A 15,219-nucleotide genomic window follows, 5' to 3' on the forward strand; every position below is an offset into this window, starting at 1 on the left:
CTTCAGTAAGTGGTGCTGGGAAAGCTGGACAGCTACATGTAAAAGAATGAAATTAGGACACTCCCTAACACCATACATAAAAATAAACTCAAAATGGATTAAAGACCTAAATGTAAGGCCAGACACTATAAAATTCCTAGAGGAAAACATAGGAAGAACACTCTTCAACGTAAATCACAGCAAGATCTTTTTTGACCCACCTCCTAGAGTAATGGAAATAAAAAAAATAAATAAGTGGGACCTAATGAAACTTCAAAGCTTCTGCACAGCAAAGGAAACTATAAGTAAGACGAAAAGACAACCCTCGGAATGGGAGAAAATATTTGCAAATGAATCAACAGACAAAGGATTACTCTCCAAAATATATAAACAGTTCATCCAGCTCAATATCAAAAAAACAAACAACCCAATCCAAAAATGGGCAGAAGACCTAAATAGGCATTTCTCCAAAGAAGACATATGGATGGGAAGAGGCACATGAAAAGCTGCTCAACATCACTAATTATGAGAGAAATGCAAATCAAAACTACCATGAGGTATCACCTCACACCGGTTAGAATGGGCATCATCAGAAAATCTGCAAACAGTAAATGCTGGAGAGGGTATGGAGAAAAGGGAATGTTCTTGCCCTGTTGGTGGGAATGTAAATTGATACAGCCACTATGGAGAACAGTATGGAGGTTCCTTGCAAAACTAAAAATAGAGCTACCATATGACCCAGCAATCCCACTCCTGGGCATGTATCCTGAGAACACCATATTTCAAAAAGACACATGCACTCCAATGTTCCTTGCAGCACTATTCACAATAGCCAGGACATGGAAGCAACCTAAATGTCCATCAGCAGATGAATGGATAAAAAAGATGTGGTACATATATACAATGGATTATTATTTAGCTGTAAAAAGGAATGAAATTGGGATATTTGTAGAGACATGGATGGACCTAGAGACTGCCATACAGAGTGAATTGAGTCAGAAAGAGAAAAACAAATATCGTATATTAACACATATATGTGGACTATAGAAAAATGGTACAGATCAACCGGTTTGCAAGGCAGAAGTAGAGACACAGATGTAGAGAACAAACATGTGGACACGAAGTGGGGAAAGTGGGGGGGTTGGGGGGGAATGAATTGGGAGATTGGGATTTCCATACATACATTACTAATAAGAAAAAAATATCAAATTGTACACTTTAAATATATGCACTTTTTTGTATGTCAATTGTATCTCAATAAAAGTTCTTAAAGAAAATAAATACAAATAAATAAATAAAGTAGAGAGGGGATATTGTTAATGCCCTAAGCTAAGGTTTTACAAGGACCCTATGGTGGACTGCATTTCCCTGGGGAAGTTTTCTCTGGGAGCAGAATTTCAGGATTTCACATATTTTTAGTGTACCTCATCCTGGATAGGTTGTCCATCTTTTACATGCACACATAATGGACATGGTAGAAAGAATTGGCTCTTGAAAGGATTGAGTATCCAGGGCTGAGAGGAAGAGTTAGTTCAAAAACACATATCCCATTGCCACTCAAAGCTAAGCATCAGTCACCTGAGCTGTAGCACTGCAGGGCTGGGAGGAAGGGAATGGCAGGAGAAGCGACAGGTGGGAGAGTAATCTTGCTTATTCTCTTGACCAGTTTATCATGGCCACTGTGAAACAGCTGCCGAGAATTTCATGAATTTGGGAGAGATAATGGAGCAGTGGTAGAAGGAAGGAAAAGAAGAGACTAATAGGAGAAAGAACTCATTGTACCTTTATCATAATTCATTTAATAGCACTGTACCAACAGGCCAGTAACAATTGTTTGGTCCTCAGATCATTTGACCAAAATGTGAAATTTTCATTTACTCTGATCACAGTTAAATAATGCCCTAAATTTAAAAAAACCACCTGATAAAAATATTCAATGTCAGTCTATGGTAAGTAAAGCATTCACAGTACTGATCATCTTCATATTAGTTTTGAGTACTTATGTTGTAGGTTATTTTACATTTACTGTAATCTCACAAATCTACAGGATAGATACCATTATCCCCGTTTTACAGATAAGGAAACAAATACTCAGAGAACTTAAGACTTGATTTAAATCACACAATTATTCAGCGCAGGAAGTGGGATTAGAAGTAGGATTGTCTGGCTCCTGAAATCTCCAACTAGCTCCATTATACACCATCGCATTTCTCCAAGTTCATTTAACATTTTAAGTTCTTTAGAGTTTTGTTTCTCTGCAAAGAGTAAGCAATGGCTTAGAAAAAGAAGGATTAACTTTTTGGCTACCTGTGAGGTTAAATGTATATATATTTATATATATTTGGTTAATTTCATGTGCTATCATAGGTCAGATAAAACACCCTGTAAGATCTTATTTAGTTTTGCTAGCTCCATGTCTACTAACCACATATTTGTTTGGAAATGTTTTCGATGGCTGCAGTATAGCTTAAAGATTGAAAGGGACTTGGGTGAACATAGCTAGAAGGCTATGGGAACAATCCAGGTGAAAATGATACAACTGGGCCTGTTGTGAAGATAGAGAAGAGTGGGAAGATTTGAGAGTGAGCAAGGGGAAATAAATGCAAGGATTTGGCAGTGAACAGGATGGGGAGGGTGAAGGGGTGCATAGTAGGCGATATCTGTATATGAGCCATCAGTGAAAAGCCTGGGGTGGGGGTGGGTCAGGGAGAGAAAAGTTACTTCCTTAGGAAATTAAGACTGTCAATGTCAGGAGCAAACCGTTTTCAAGCTCAGCAGGAGTCGAATCAGCCCTCCTTACAGATAACGCTCAACTAAAAGTTTCTCGGTTCGTGACTTTCCATCGACTGAACTCGGTTAAGGGTCCCTACAGTCCTTGCTCCGGGAAGGCAAGGACTTGCTCTCCTTCCTGCCTCTATCCCTCCAGGCAGCCTGTGGCCCCGCCCCCTTTCCCGCCAACAGCAGGGGCCCGGCCGCGCCCCCGCCCCCGCCCCGCGCCGAGGCCCCGCCCCGCGCGCCGGGACTTTTGGCGCGTTCCGACCACGCCCCGCCCACCCCGCCCCCTAGGAGGCGTCCTGCAGGTCTGGACGCGGGAACAGCTGTGGCCGGGGGCCGGGGGCCGGGTCGCAGGCCCGCGTTCGCCCTGCCTCCCGCTCTCCCAGGAGCCTTCTCCGCGAGGCCGAGGCGATGCGGGGGACTCGGCGGCCGAGGGTCCGCTCCGGGAACGAGCCTCATCCCGCGCCGCCTGCCATGGAGCCGGCAGGTCGCGGGGCCTGGGCCCACAGCCGCGCCGCGCTCGAGCGGCTGGAGACGCTGCTGCGCTGCTCGCGTTGGTAAAGACCGACTCTCGCGGGGGCTGCCGGGAGGGCCTCGGCGGGGGCAGGGGTCTTTTCAAACCTCCGGTTTCCTCCGTTCATTCCCGTCCCCTCTCTACCCCTGCAGTTGGACCGGCGAGCAGAGTTACCACCTGCTTAGGGGTCTGGTGTTATTTATCCCCGCTTCGGGCGGGCCCCCATTCAAGCCCTTCTGGGCGGCCTTCCAGCCTTTCTTGCACCAAACCCAACTAAGATGATGGTTTTCGAACTTTGGCGGGCCTGAAAGTCTGGAGGTGTGGCTAAAGGTGCGGATCCCTGTTCCCGCCTCCAGAGTTTGAATCTGTTGGGCTGAGGCATCTGCACAGCCAACGGGGGCCCTGATTCTTGTAACCAGGGTAATCCCAGAACCTTAGGGGTGTTAAAGTTTGAATTTGAAGCAGCTGTCACTGTTTGCTGAGCTGGCCCTTTTGAGCTTTTCTCTGTCGCAGCCTTATGTGGGGAGGGGAAGAGAGTTTTGGGGACTTTTCCTGGGGATAGAGTGAAGATGGCAGCGTGATGGACACCGCCGATTTCTCATTCAGTTTCACATTTCCTTGGTTTGATCAAAAGCTGTATGGCTTGGGGTTCCAGCTCTTAGAGATGCTAATTATTATTACTTTTTGCTTCTCATTTTCCTTCATGCTTTTACATCATGGGAATCCTTTAAGGTCAAGGTTTTTATTACATCTGAAGACATCACTTTCATGACTGGTACTCCTTGCTTCTCCTTTTCCTGTAGCTCCTGCTAATATAGAAATCAAGAAGGTTTATAAAACCCAGGAAGGGCCTATCTCACTTTTTATTTCTTCCAAAAGCATTTATTGAGCACCTGCTGTGTGCACAGCTCAGTATTTCTGCATCAGTATCACTCTGGCAGGTTTCCTCTCTGCTTGTAGCTGTTCTATCATATTTCTTTTTTGGACTTTGTTTTGATTTTTTCCCCCATCTGATTTCCAACTTGCAGAACTTAGTTGTACATAAGGCATAAGTAACTTAGCAACTCTTTCTTTAAAAATGGAAAGGACTTAACTGTCACAGAGCTTTGCACTTACATTTTGTTTTACAAAAACTTTAAAACTTGTGACAAAATGACATCTTTACACTCCTTAGAAAAGTAGCACTTTTGTACATGAAGACATTCTTTGTGTGCTTTCCCATAGCACAAGGGTCATCCATCAGAGAATAAGAAATTTAAAACAGTCTCTGCTGGTTGCTATAATAGAAGCAATTGTAGTCACACCTTCATAGGTCAACGAAAGTTAGACATGCAGATAGCACATTTCTGTATGGAAGGTACAAGGGCAGCAGCATGAGGCTTCACTTAGACTGTAGAGTCAGGCTGCAGGGGTCCGGTTCCAGCTTTGACAGTGCTGAGGGGCTCCAGTCACTCAGCCTCTCTGTGCCTCAGTGTCCTTACCTAAGTGGTGATAGTGCTCAGCTCATTCTTCTGTGAGGATTCATTAATAATAAAAAGAAAATTATTGGGCACCTACGAAGTGCCAGACTATTCTAGGCATTGGAGATTCATTAGTAAACAAAGCAGACAGAAACCCCAACGCTTATGAAGCTAACCTTCTGTGGGAGGGAAGAAACTAATGAAATTGTACATGTAAAGTGGTGAAAGTGGTGATTGTCATAGAATAAGTGATTAACAACAGATGTCTTATAAAAATACAAAAGCACAGTCAACTTGCTGAATGGTTTGGGGAGACAAAAGAGGTAATCTAAAGGAATAATCTATAGGTTGTCCTGAAATCTAATAAAGCCAGTTTCTCTTTTATCCGCTACCAATTTTTCCAGTTTCTAACAGAAATGAACAGACAATGAGAGCCAAAAGACTGAAAGTAGACATAAGGAACTGGGTCCAGACTTTTAATACCACTCATCCTGGATGGTTAATGATATTGAACCCCAGTGATTGATTGATTGATTGTCGTGGCTTGCCGTGCGGCTTTGTGGGATCTGAGTTCCCCCAGCAGGGATCGAATCCGGGACTTCGGCAGTGAATGTGCGGGGTCCTAACCGCTGAATCGCCAGGGAATTCCCTCCAGTGATTTAAGAAAAAAAAAAAAATTAATAGATGAACCACTGATGGATTAACTAAATCTCAGCTGTTTCTTTTAGTGCATATTTTAACGTAGGGCTCTGCAAACTTCCTCTGTTAAGGATCATATAGTATATTAGGCTTTGCTGGCCAGTGTTCTTGTTTTTGTTAAAGACATAAAGTCTTAGCTCAAGGGCTGTACAGAAACAGGCTACTGGCTTGATTTGGTGCATAGTTAGCAAAACATAGTTTGCAAAACACTGTTTTAACAGGTAAAACATCTTAAGGTTAAAAATCCTTTTCGGTGTAAAATTTAATGTCACATGGCGTTTAGTGTTTAGAAATGATTAGTGTTCCTCTCCCTGTCGCTGCATGTTTGGCATTGTCTGTAGTGAGTATATGATAGGAAAAAACCAACCCATTCTTTCCTCCTGTGCTTTGCCTAGTAGCTGCCTGACATCATTGCTGGAAGGGAGCAACTCGGGATGGCCTGCTTCTTGCTTTTGTTACGCATCATTCAAAACAACATCGTATTATTTGAAATTGTGTGTCAGTATGTCCTTTTTACAGAGTTTCAAAGTTTTACCCAGTGGGCTAGTGATTACCCCAATTACCCTCACATTCAGCTTGCAGCTGTCATCCATCTAGTGCTCCCAGCTGTCACCTGTCCTACGTAGCACATTGGATCTGTTTTGCAGCAAGCGTTACTTGCAGGTGAGGGTGAATTGGCTACATTACAGGGCATCCTTTCTTGACCTTTAACACAAGTAAGACTCCAAGGTGAAGCTGATGAAATTGTTCAAGAGGCCCAGGTGTGACATTTGTGTTAGGTCCAAGCCTCACAACCAGATAGAAGCTATTTAAAGATTTGGAAAAATGAGACAGGAAGACCGTATTATTTGAGAGGCTTACAGAAAGCATGAGAATAATGTGTTCCTAAAGGAAGCAGGAAATAGGAGCGATAGTGTAAAAGCCCAGGTGTCAGATGACACTGATTGTGAATTACAATAATTAGATACCTCTTGATATATTTTTTTGGTGGGGGTTGGGGTTTAGCATCTACCACAATTTTAATTTCTAGTTCTAGTAACTTTTTTTTTTAAATTGGAGGATAGTTGATTTACAATGTTGTGTTTCTGGTGTACAGCAAAGTGATTCAGTTATACATATATGTACTTTTCATATTATTTTCCATTATGGTTTATTACAGGATATTGAATATTCTTTGTGCTATACTGAGGACCTTGTTCTAGTGATTTTTTAATCAACTTTTAGTAAAAAGTTAAAAAGTAGTCTTGTGATTTTTAAGATACGTGATTTTATTTTTCTAAATTATTTCTTGTCATTATAATAAAGGTGATTGAGATTGTTTTCTCTTATATTTTGAGGCTGCATAGCTTAGTGGTTAAGAGAGAATGGATTTTGGACCCTGGCTTCAAATCCTGGTTCAGTGATTTTGGACAAATTATTTTATCTTCGTATGCTTCCTTTTCTTCATCTGCCAATTGAGTTAGTAGTTTCTACTTTATTAGTTTGTTAGGGAGATTAAATGAGTTAATATTTATAAGGTACTTGGAACAATGTCGGTTATGTTCTAAGTGCTGTATGAATGCTTGTAAAATAAAAGATAGATTTCCTGACTCCAGCATTCAGCCTCAGTCTTTTCTTCATTAGTTTCGAATGTTCAGAGACTTCTTACAGGCCATTGATCCTTTGATGGGATGATTACTCCCTTCATTGTTAGGACAACAAGCAATCCCTGAGGCACTGTGTGTGATGCTGTGAGCTTTTCACCCTTAAGGAGCATATCCTTAGCTGTAAGGGATGAAGTGTACACACAGTTCAGGGTAAATTAGGATGAAGGCCAAGGGGATGCAGAGAAAAGTACTTCGGTGGGACCAGTAGAGGAAAGCTTCCTGGACTTTTGAATTGGGGCTTGGATAGATTTTTACAGGTGGATCTGGGTAAAGGATTATAGCAAATAAAAATATGCTAAAAAGTATATAGAATAAAGAGTGAGTGACTCATGTGGGCAGCGTTAAGACAAGGTTAGAGCCTAGTGATTAGAAGCTTAACATTATTTCACATAGTTACTCCTGAGAGCAGTTTGTGTAACTTCCCAGGGACTCCGTGTCCTTATCTGTAAAATGAGGAAAATGGACGAATTGATTTTTCATGTTCTCTCCAGTTCTCAGATTCCGGAATTATTAGTGTCTTTTGGATGGAAAATATTGTTTAAAGCTTTTTAGTTAAGTTTGACATACACATAGAAGAGGGCACAAATCACTGGTGTTCACCTATCATATGTTCCTCCAAATTGTGGGATTTATTTACTTTTGTGGTGTTTTGATTGTTTGACACCTGTCTCCTTCAGTTATGCTACACCTTTCATAAAGACATGTTCACATTTGCAGCCACAGTGCTGGACACATAGTTTCTTAGTGTTTGTTAAATTGAGACATGGAAGAATTTAGGTTAAGTTAGGATCACATCGCTGCATGACAGGCCAATGAATCGGAGATGAGGTGTTGAGACAAGGAATATGACTTTATTCGGAATGCCGGCAAACCGAGAAGATGGCAGGTTAGTGTCTCCAAAAATCCATCTCATCAGGGTCTGGATGCCAGTTTCCTTTATAGAATCAGAGAGGGAGAGGTGGTGAGGAAGTAATGTAAAAAGGGCTAACAGTCCTGGCAGAGGGGCAGGATTCCCTGAGGCAGGCCATTATGTATGATTATAATAACAAAAGCAATGAAAAGCAAAGGTTAAAGTCAAAGAAACACTGTTACAGGAATGCCAGAGGGCCTGGTTAATTCATTTGAATCACCAAGAAGCCTCCGTAGGTTCCTGGGGGATAATTAACCACAGTAAACAGTGACTGCAGTTTCAGGGCAGATACAGAAGGCTTGAGTCTATCCCTCTGGGATTTAGAGCTAGAACCACGACTTGCACAGTCCTGTTACAGGCTACACACACCTGGTGTTATATAGGGCTTGTTACTGCCAGAGAAACTTACTAGACACGTTGAGCACCCTTTAGTACTGGCCTCCATAGCAGAGGAGATGGTCTTACAAGTGAAGTTACTGTTATGCGAGTCTGGTTCAGAAGAGAGATTTCAGGTTGAGAGTGCACATTTGAAAGTTATCTACATATATATGGTAATCGAAGCCATACTTCTGGAAGTGAGCTGGGAAGAGGGTATAAAGGTGAATGCCTGTGTCGGAGCCTTGAAGCTCAATATTTGAACATCAGGTGGAGGAAGTGAAGCTTTAAGGACAGGAATATCAGCAGGTGCTTAGATACAGTTTTGCTTTGGAGGAAATGGAATATATCAATAGAAAACAAAATAACCAAAACTATTTGAGTTGGGCATACATGATATTCTCTGTGGCTTATCTGTCTCATAATAGTAGATTGTATTATAATTAGTCATTAATAGATAGAATTCTAATTACCCCTTTGATTTTTGGGATCTTTGACTCATTGATTTATTCAGTATTTATTGACAGTAAACAATTAGACGTGAGTTATTATTTTTCCCATGTGATTTACTTGAGTCTGGCATACTAAATAACTATATAAAATAAGACGCTTTTATGTCATTATCCATTTCCCTTGTTAACAATTTTATTTATTCTCCTCAAGAACAATAAAGCACATTGTTTAATTGGCTTGGGGAGCCTCTGCATTTTGGTGTTAAATATGTTGGTCCACACTTAAAAACAGCATGGGAATTTTCTAAAACGCAAGAGCACTGTAGTAGCTATTGTGCCTACTATTAAATAGCAGTTGGCATCTCATGGAAGCTTAGGGAGCCATTCAGTTAAGAAATACGTCTGCCTGAGTATTGTAATCTCAATTGCATTTACTTTCCTTTTCTTCTTTGCAAAGAAAATTTTCTATCAATAGGACCTTTAAAAGGAAATGTTTGTTGTCCCTACTTAGTTCTTCCCTAAGTTATAATCCTTTGACTGTACCAGTCTTTCCAAGTCAACTACATGTAAAGTAACAGAAGTATGACTGGAGACGGAAAAAAGTAAAGTAGCTGAATTTTCAAGGTACAAAAATCCTGTTACCATGCAAATGTCTTTTCTTATTCTTCTGGATTTTTTCCCTTCTAATATATATGTATATCAAACAAAAAAAAGGGTAAGATAAAATAGAATTGTTAATATAAATGCATTTTTTGTATGTAGTCTTCCACTTGGTTCGTTCACTAAGGATTTATTGAAATCCTGCTGTTTGCATAGCACCATGCTAGGTGGGTAATGGTATGTTGGGGAGCTCAGAAAAAAAGTCAAGGTTTCTTATCTGTAGGACTACAGTCTATTTGGAGACTTAAAAACAAACAATAAAGGGGAATCAGACAGATAAAATATAAATACTTAGTTTTCAACATTGATTTCCAGAGCGCCAGCTTGATGCCATCTCTGGAGCTTTAGAGCATTTAGTACTTATGTCATATGTTAACTTGGCTCATAAAACTACCTAGCTAGATTATCAGCCACTTAGGAAAGTGTAACGCAGTCAACTTTGTGTCCTGTATGTGTCTGCTGTGGGGTACAAATTCTGCATAAATGATGACGTGGAAACTAAATTCCAATAATTTCTGTGCTTCTTTGTTTAGTGTCATTTCTATCATATCATCCTGGACTGTATTTGGAAAATGTGTTGGGCTTGAATAGTGTTGGGGGAGGAGGAAGTGTATTCTAGGCTGGGGACAGTCTGTGCAGTCCTGGGCTTAGAATTGGACATAAGGTGTTTAAGAAAAATTACAGACTCTAACTGCCCTGATAAGATCAGTTTTTGTTGAGGAGCAGTGAGAACAAAGGTTGCCTGGCTTTGGAGTAACCAGATTGTGAAGAACTTTTTATTTAATATTAAGTTTTTAAAAATTGACAGTAATACGTGTATATGCCAAAGAATTAGAATAACACGGTATACAGTCATTAAATATTTGTTAAATGGATAAGTAAGTCTGAATCTTCTTCAAGAACCCACTCTGATCAGTTTCTTGTGTATTCTTTTATGTTTGTATAGCCACTTTGTGCCTCAGATGAGAGAATATCAGTCATCAGGTAGATGTGTCATGATTTATTTAACCATTTCCTTGATAGAAATTTAGATTGTTTCCAGTCTTGTGCTGTAATAAACACAAGACTTATGCAGGAGTGAGTGCCCTTGTCCATGTGCCTTTACATTAAACAATTTTTGTTAGAATTATACATGAACACAGTTGACAAAGTCAGTAGGACAAAGACTATAATGAAAACAACCTTTTGCCTCATCCCTTATCAGCCTTGAGTTCTATACTTTAGATACAGCCTCTTTCATCTCATTTAATTCTGTATTTTCCACATTACCAAATGTGTTTCTATTGCTAGTTCTAGATTTTTTTTTTCCATTTTAGACATTATTTGTTAACTTCCTAACGTTCTACTCTGAAAGATGAGTTTTCTTATTACTGATGATCAACTTTCTACTATGGAAAATGACTGGATATAGAATTCAAAGTCCAAAATAATTTTCAGTCATTACTGTGAAGGCCACATGTTCATTGTCACCCTTGAAGATGTCTTATGCTATTTTGGATCCTTTAAAAAAAGATAGTTACACACACACACACGTGTATCTGACATTTTATTATTTCTTAGTCTCTGGAAGCTTTTGGTATCTTGTTTAGATAGGTATCTTTAGTGTTTTGAAATTTCAATTTTGCAAGCATCTGAGATTATCTGAAGAATAAATTCCAGGCAGTAGGGTAGTTGAGTTAAAGTTTGGTATATTTAAAATTTTGATAGATATTGTCTGGTGGTAATAAGAATTCTTTTATTCCAGAGTGTCTTCTCAGCTAAGCTCTAGACATTTTCAGAAAGTCTTGCTTTGACAGAGATCAGTGCCACCCCCTGTGCAGTATATCTGTTCTCTGAGCTCTTCCACTAAAATCCTTTTGAACTCTGCACTACCCTCTCCCAGCTTTGGCTGTAACAGTCCTTACCCTGCTCCTTCCCTCAACACACACATGCACATACTTTTCATTCAGTCTCCTAGTCTCTTTTCTCATCTATTGACAGCAATAAAAAATATTTTCTAGGTCACTAATTAGAATAATTAGTACAGTAGATCAATTATTTGTAGTACTAGATTCAGTGCGAATTGCACTGTAGCATCTTGTTACTAGGGTGAAGGGTAAGAACTATAGATCAGGGGGTTCATCTTAGAAAAGAAATTTAAGTTTAGAAATAGAATCAAGGCGAGTCAAGTATTGGCAGAGAAAGTCAGAAGGCTGTGGACTGCATCCTGGGGATAAACCTACATTGAGAGATGGGAAAAGAAGCAGCTAAGGACATACTGAAATCGGCAAATAAATGTGCTGTAAGAAAATTAAGCCTCAATGGAAGGGAAGGCTTCAGGAAAGAAGGTGAAGTTGATGTTGTTTCACAGAGAGGTCAGGGAGAATGAGGACCAAAAAATGCTCTGGTGAGCAGTTTGAGCAGAATAGTTGGAGTTAAAGCTAGGAAGGAAAGGAGATGGAGTTAGCTGGTACAGAGCACCTACTTAAGAACTTAACATCTGCAAGACAGGGAAGAACTGGGGCAGAAGGTAGAGTGGGGGGAAGGGTCTAAAGGGTTTTTTTTTGTTTGTTTTTTGGTATTTTTAGGTTGCAGGAGGGATTACCTTTGCATGTTTAGATGTGGATGGAAGATGAGAATAGACTCTTAGCAAGCAGAGAAGATGGGGATCTAAGGACAAATGGAGCAGTGCATTTTAAGAAGGAAGAATGACTGAAGGAGATCCTTTCCACTGAGCCTGGAGGGAGGCATAAGATTATGGGTGGAGAGGTAGGAAAGGAGTCTGGTGGTGAAAAGCTCACACTGTTTGGCTTCAGTAAGTTTAATGGGATTTAGAGCCTGGGGATTGTTTTGTATAGCCATCTATTCATTTGTTTGTTTACTCACAGAACATCTAATACATCACTTTGGTAGAGATGCAAAGGTGAGGAAACTACCAAATGAGTTTATAGAGACAAGTTTGTGTATCTTCCTGTCTTTTTGTAATGGTTATTCAGAGCCTGATAGCAGGCATGGAAGGAGTGGACTGGCAGGCCTGTCTAGCATTGTATCAACAGATTGGCATCCTCGAGTGTCTAAGAGTTTGGTATAATTAGGGTGGTAGTGAAGATGGCTCTGAACCAGTTAACTCTGTGGCTTGGACTGGGTAGGGAATCCAAGGAGCTAATACTGAATGAAACTTCCTACACGTAGAGAGCAACCTGAACATGGAGGTTTGGTCAGTGTGATGGAATAAGTGAGAAGGGGGAATATTATGATAGGAGGTAAGATCATAGCACTTTGGGGAATCTTAGAGGCAAAGCTCATAATGAAGTAGAATTCAACACACTTTAATCAAGATCAGAGGTTAGGTTTGGTAGGTCAAATAATGAACAAAATTATAGGACCAGCATGAGCATTGTAGTAGAGATCATCTGAATGACCAGAATCACAGAATTGGCTGGCACATCACAAGTCCTACTTTTATCACTATGTTCTATGTAATGTGATAGAAAACTCAGATATTCTGAGGTTTTAAAAAGTGATGGGTTTTATAATGTCAGTGAGCACCATTTTCGGTATCTCGAGAATAACACTGTGTGCTCTGTTTTTAGCACTTTCTGAAAGCTCAGTTTCACCTTAATGTTCATATCTATTAAAATGTGCAGTGTGATACTTATGCTCTTTCAAGAAATGTGGAAAACTATTTTTACTGATATGTGGTATGTGTACAGAGGTAATTGGATAATAATGGTGTAAATACCTAAAGGTCCTAGGGTTAGTATAATAAAAAAGCACAAAAAATGTTCATTCTTTAAAAGCTTTACTTCTCCTGTTTTCTCTTGCCTCATTACACCCTCTGAGTGTAATGACCTGATACGTGTTTATTAGTTAAGTAGCGTTACCTTCTTAGGATTATCTAACTTAGCAGATGTTTTTTGATGGACAATGCTGAGAATACTTAATTGTCTGCAGACCGCTAACCGATGACGCCTATTTGCAGTTGCTTTAAAGAATAAAACAATCAAATTCCTTTAAACGGAAAGAATGGCTGCATTTTTGATAAGACATCTGTAAAAAAGAGACAGCTAGGGCTTCCCTGGTGGCGCGATGGTTAAGAATATACCTGTCAATGCAGGGGACATGGGTCAGATCCCTGGGCCAGGAAGATCCCACGTGCTGCAGAGCAACTAAGCCCCTGTGCCACAATTACTGAGCCTGTGCTCTAGAGCCCGTGGGCCACAGCTATTGATCTCATGTGCCACAACTACTGAAGCCTGCGCACCTAGAGCGTGTGCTTTGCAACAAGAGAAGCCACCACAATGAGAAGCCTGTGCACCACAATGAAGAGTAGCAACTAGAGAAAGCCTGTGCGCAGCAATGAAGACCCAACGCAGCCAATAAATAAATAAATAAATAAATAGAAAAAAAGATGGCTACTTGGCAACAATGGGAAACCAATTTTTTTTTTTTAATGGGAAACCATAAATTCTTATGGTCAAGGTGACCAGATGTCCTATTTTTCTGTGACAGTCCTGGTTTACACTTATTGTTCTGTCCAGTTAATCACTCCCCTTCCCTTTCAGAAGTGTTCTCATTTGGACAATCCACTATATAGTCGTTCTACTTGTGGGTCTCATTTTGAGATTCATGGTCTACACTTTGAATCATTAGTTGAAAGAAGCATTGGTTTTGTCTGTTAGAGGTTTAGAAGTATTGAACAAAGTTGCTTCTATGATTTCACAGTATGTGCATTATAAAATGTGTTACAATTTGTACTGAGTTTGGTAGTTACTCTTTGAATTCAGCAGGTGTATGATGATACCATATTTAACCGGAGGAACAGCCTTTTAAATGAATACATCATTAATATCTTCTGTTTTGAGAAAGAAATATGGTAGTGCTAGGTCTTGGACTTATGAAATGTTGAGTGAAAAATGTTTATCTAACAATGACCTAAGTCTTGACTGTTTTTCTTTCTTCAAACAGCATTAATATTCTGAGGGAGCCTGTGTGTTTAGGAGGATGTGAGCACATCTTTTGTAGGTAAGAAATTATGGTTTATAATAGATACACACACTTAGTGTAACTATATTTTTACTAGGTAATAGTCACGTAATCATGTTGATATTAGTATTACCTTATGTTGTGTAATTCACAGATTGCAAAGTGACTTACTGTACATTATCTCACTTTGGTCCTTTTAACTGTCCTAATTTACAAATCAGAAACTAAAATGTCAAAGAGGATGACTTGACAGTTACAAAGCTTGGTAAGTAGCTTTGCTATGTTTGGGAAAAATTAATATCTGTTATATAATTCAAATATCTCTCTCTTATTCTTCCAGTTAGTTTTGAATCTAGACTTTGCGAATTGTGAAACTTTATTTCTTATCTTTACTGTATTAGTTTCCTAGGGCTGCCATAATAAAGTACCAAAAACTGGGTGCTTAGAGCAACAGAAATTTATTGTCTCACAATTCTGGAGGCTAGAAGTCTGATATGATAGCAAGGTGATCAGTAAGGTTGGTTCTTTCTGAGAATGGTGAGGAAAATCTGTGTTGTGCCTCTCTCCTAGTATCTGGTGGAGAATCTTTGGTTTCTGGCGGAGAATCTTTGGTTTCTGGCAGTCTTTCCTTGGCTTATAGGTGTATTACTCTGATTGTAGCCTGATGTTCACATGGCAGTCTCCCTTGTGTGCATGTTTGCCTCTGTGTCCAAATTTCCTCTTTTTGTAAGAATACCAGTTTGTTGGATTAGGACACTCATCCTGATAATCTCATCTTAATTGA

General features: G+C 39.9%; 1 protein-coding gene across 2 annotated transcripts in view; it reads left to right on the plus strand.

The window, feature by feature from the left end:
• Positions 1-3,080: 3,080 nt before the first annotated feature.
• The window catches only part of BARD1 (BRCA1 associated RING domain 1), a 72,437-nt gene continuing 60,298 nt past the window's right edge, over positions 3,081-15,219 (plus strand). For both annotated transcript variants that reach the window (XM_057747253.1, XM_057747254.1), the window contains exons 1-2: positions 3,081-3,311; positions 14,418-14,474. In XM_057747253.1, coding sequence (XP_057603236.1) covers positions 3,166-3,311; positions 14,418-14,474 — 203 coding nt within the window. In that variant the 5' untranslated portion in view covers positions 3,081-3,165. The remainder of the gene's footprint in view (positions 3,312-14,417; positions 14,475-15,219) is intronic.

The sequence above is a fragment of the Hippopotamus amphibius genome, chromosome 8 (genome assembly GCF_030028045.1).
Source record: "Hippopotamus amphibius kiboko isolate mHipAmp2 chromosome 8, mHipAmp2.hap2, whole genome shotgun sequence".
Lineage (NCBI taxonomy): Eukaryota > Metazoa > Chordata > Mammalia > Artiodactyla > Hippopotamidae > Hippopotamus > Hippopotamus amphibius.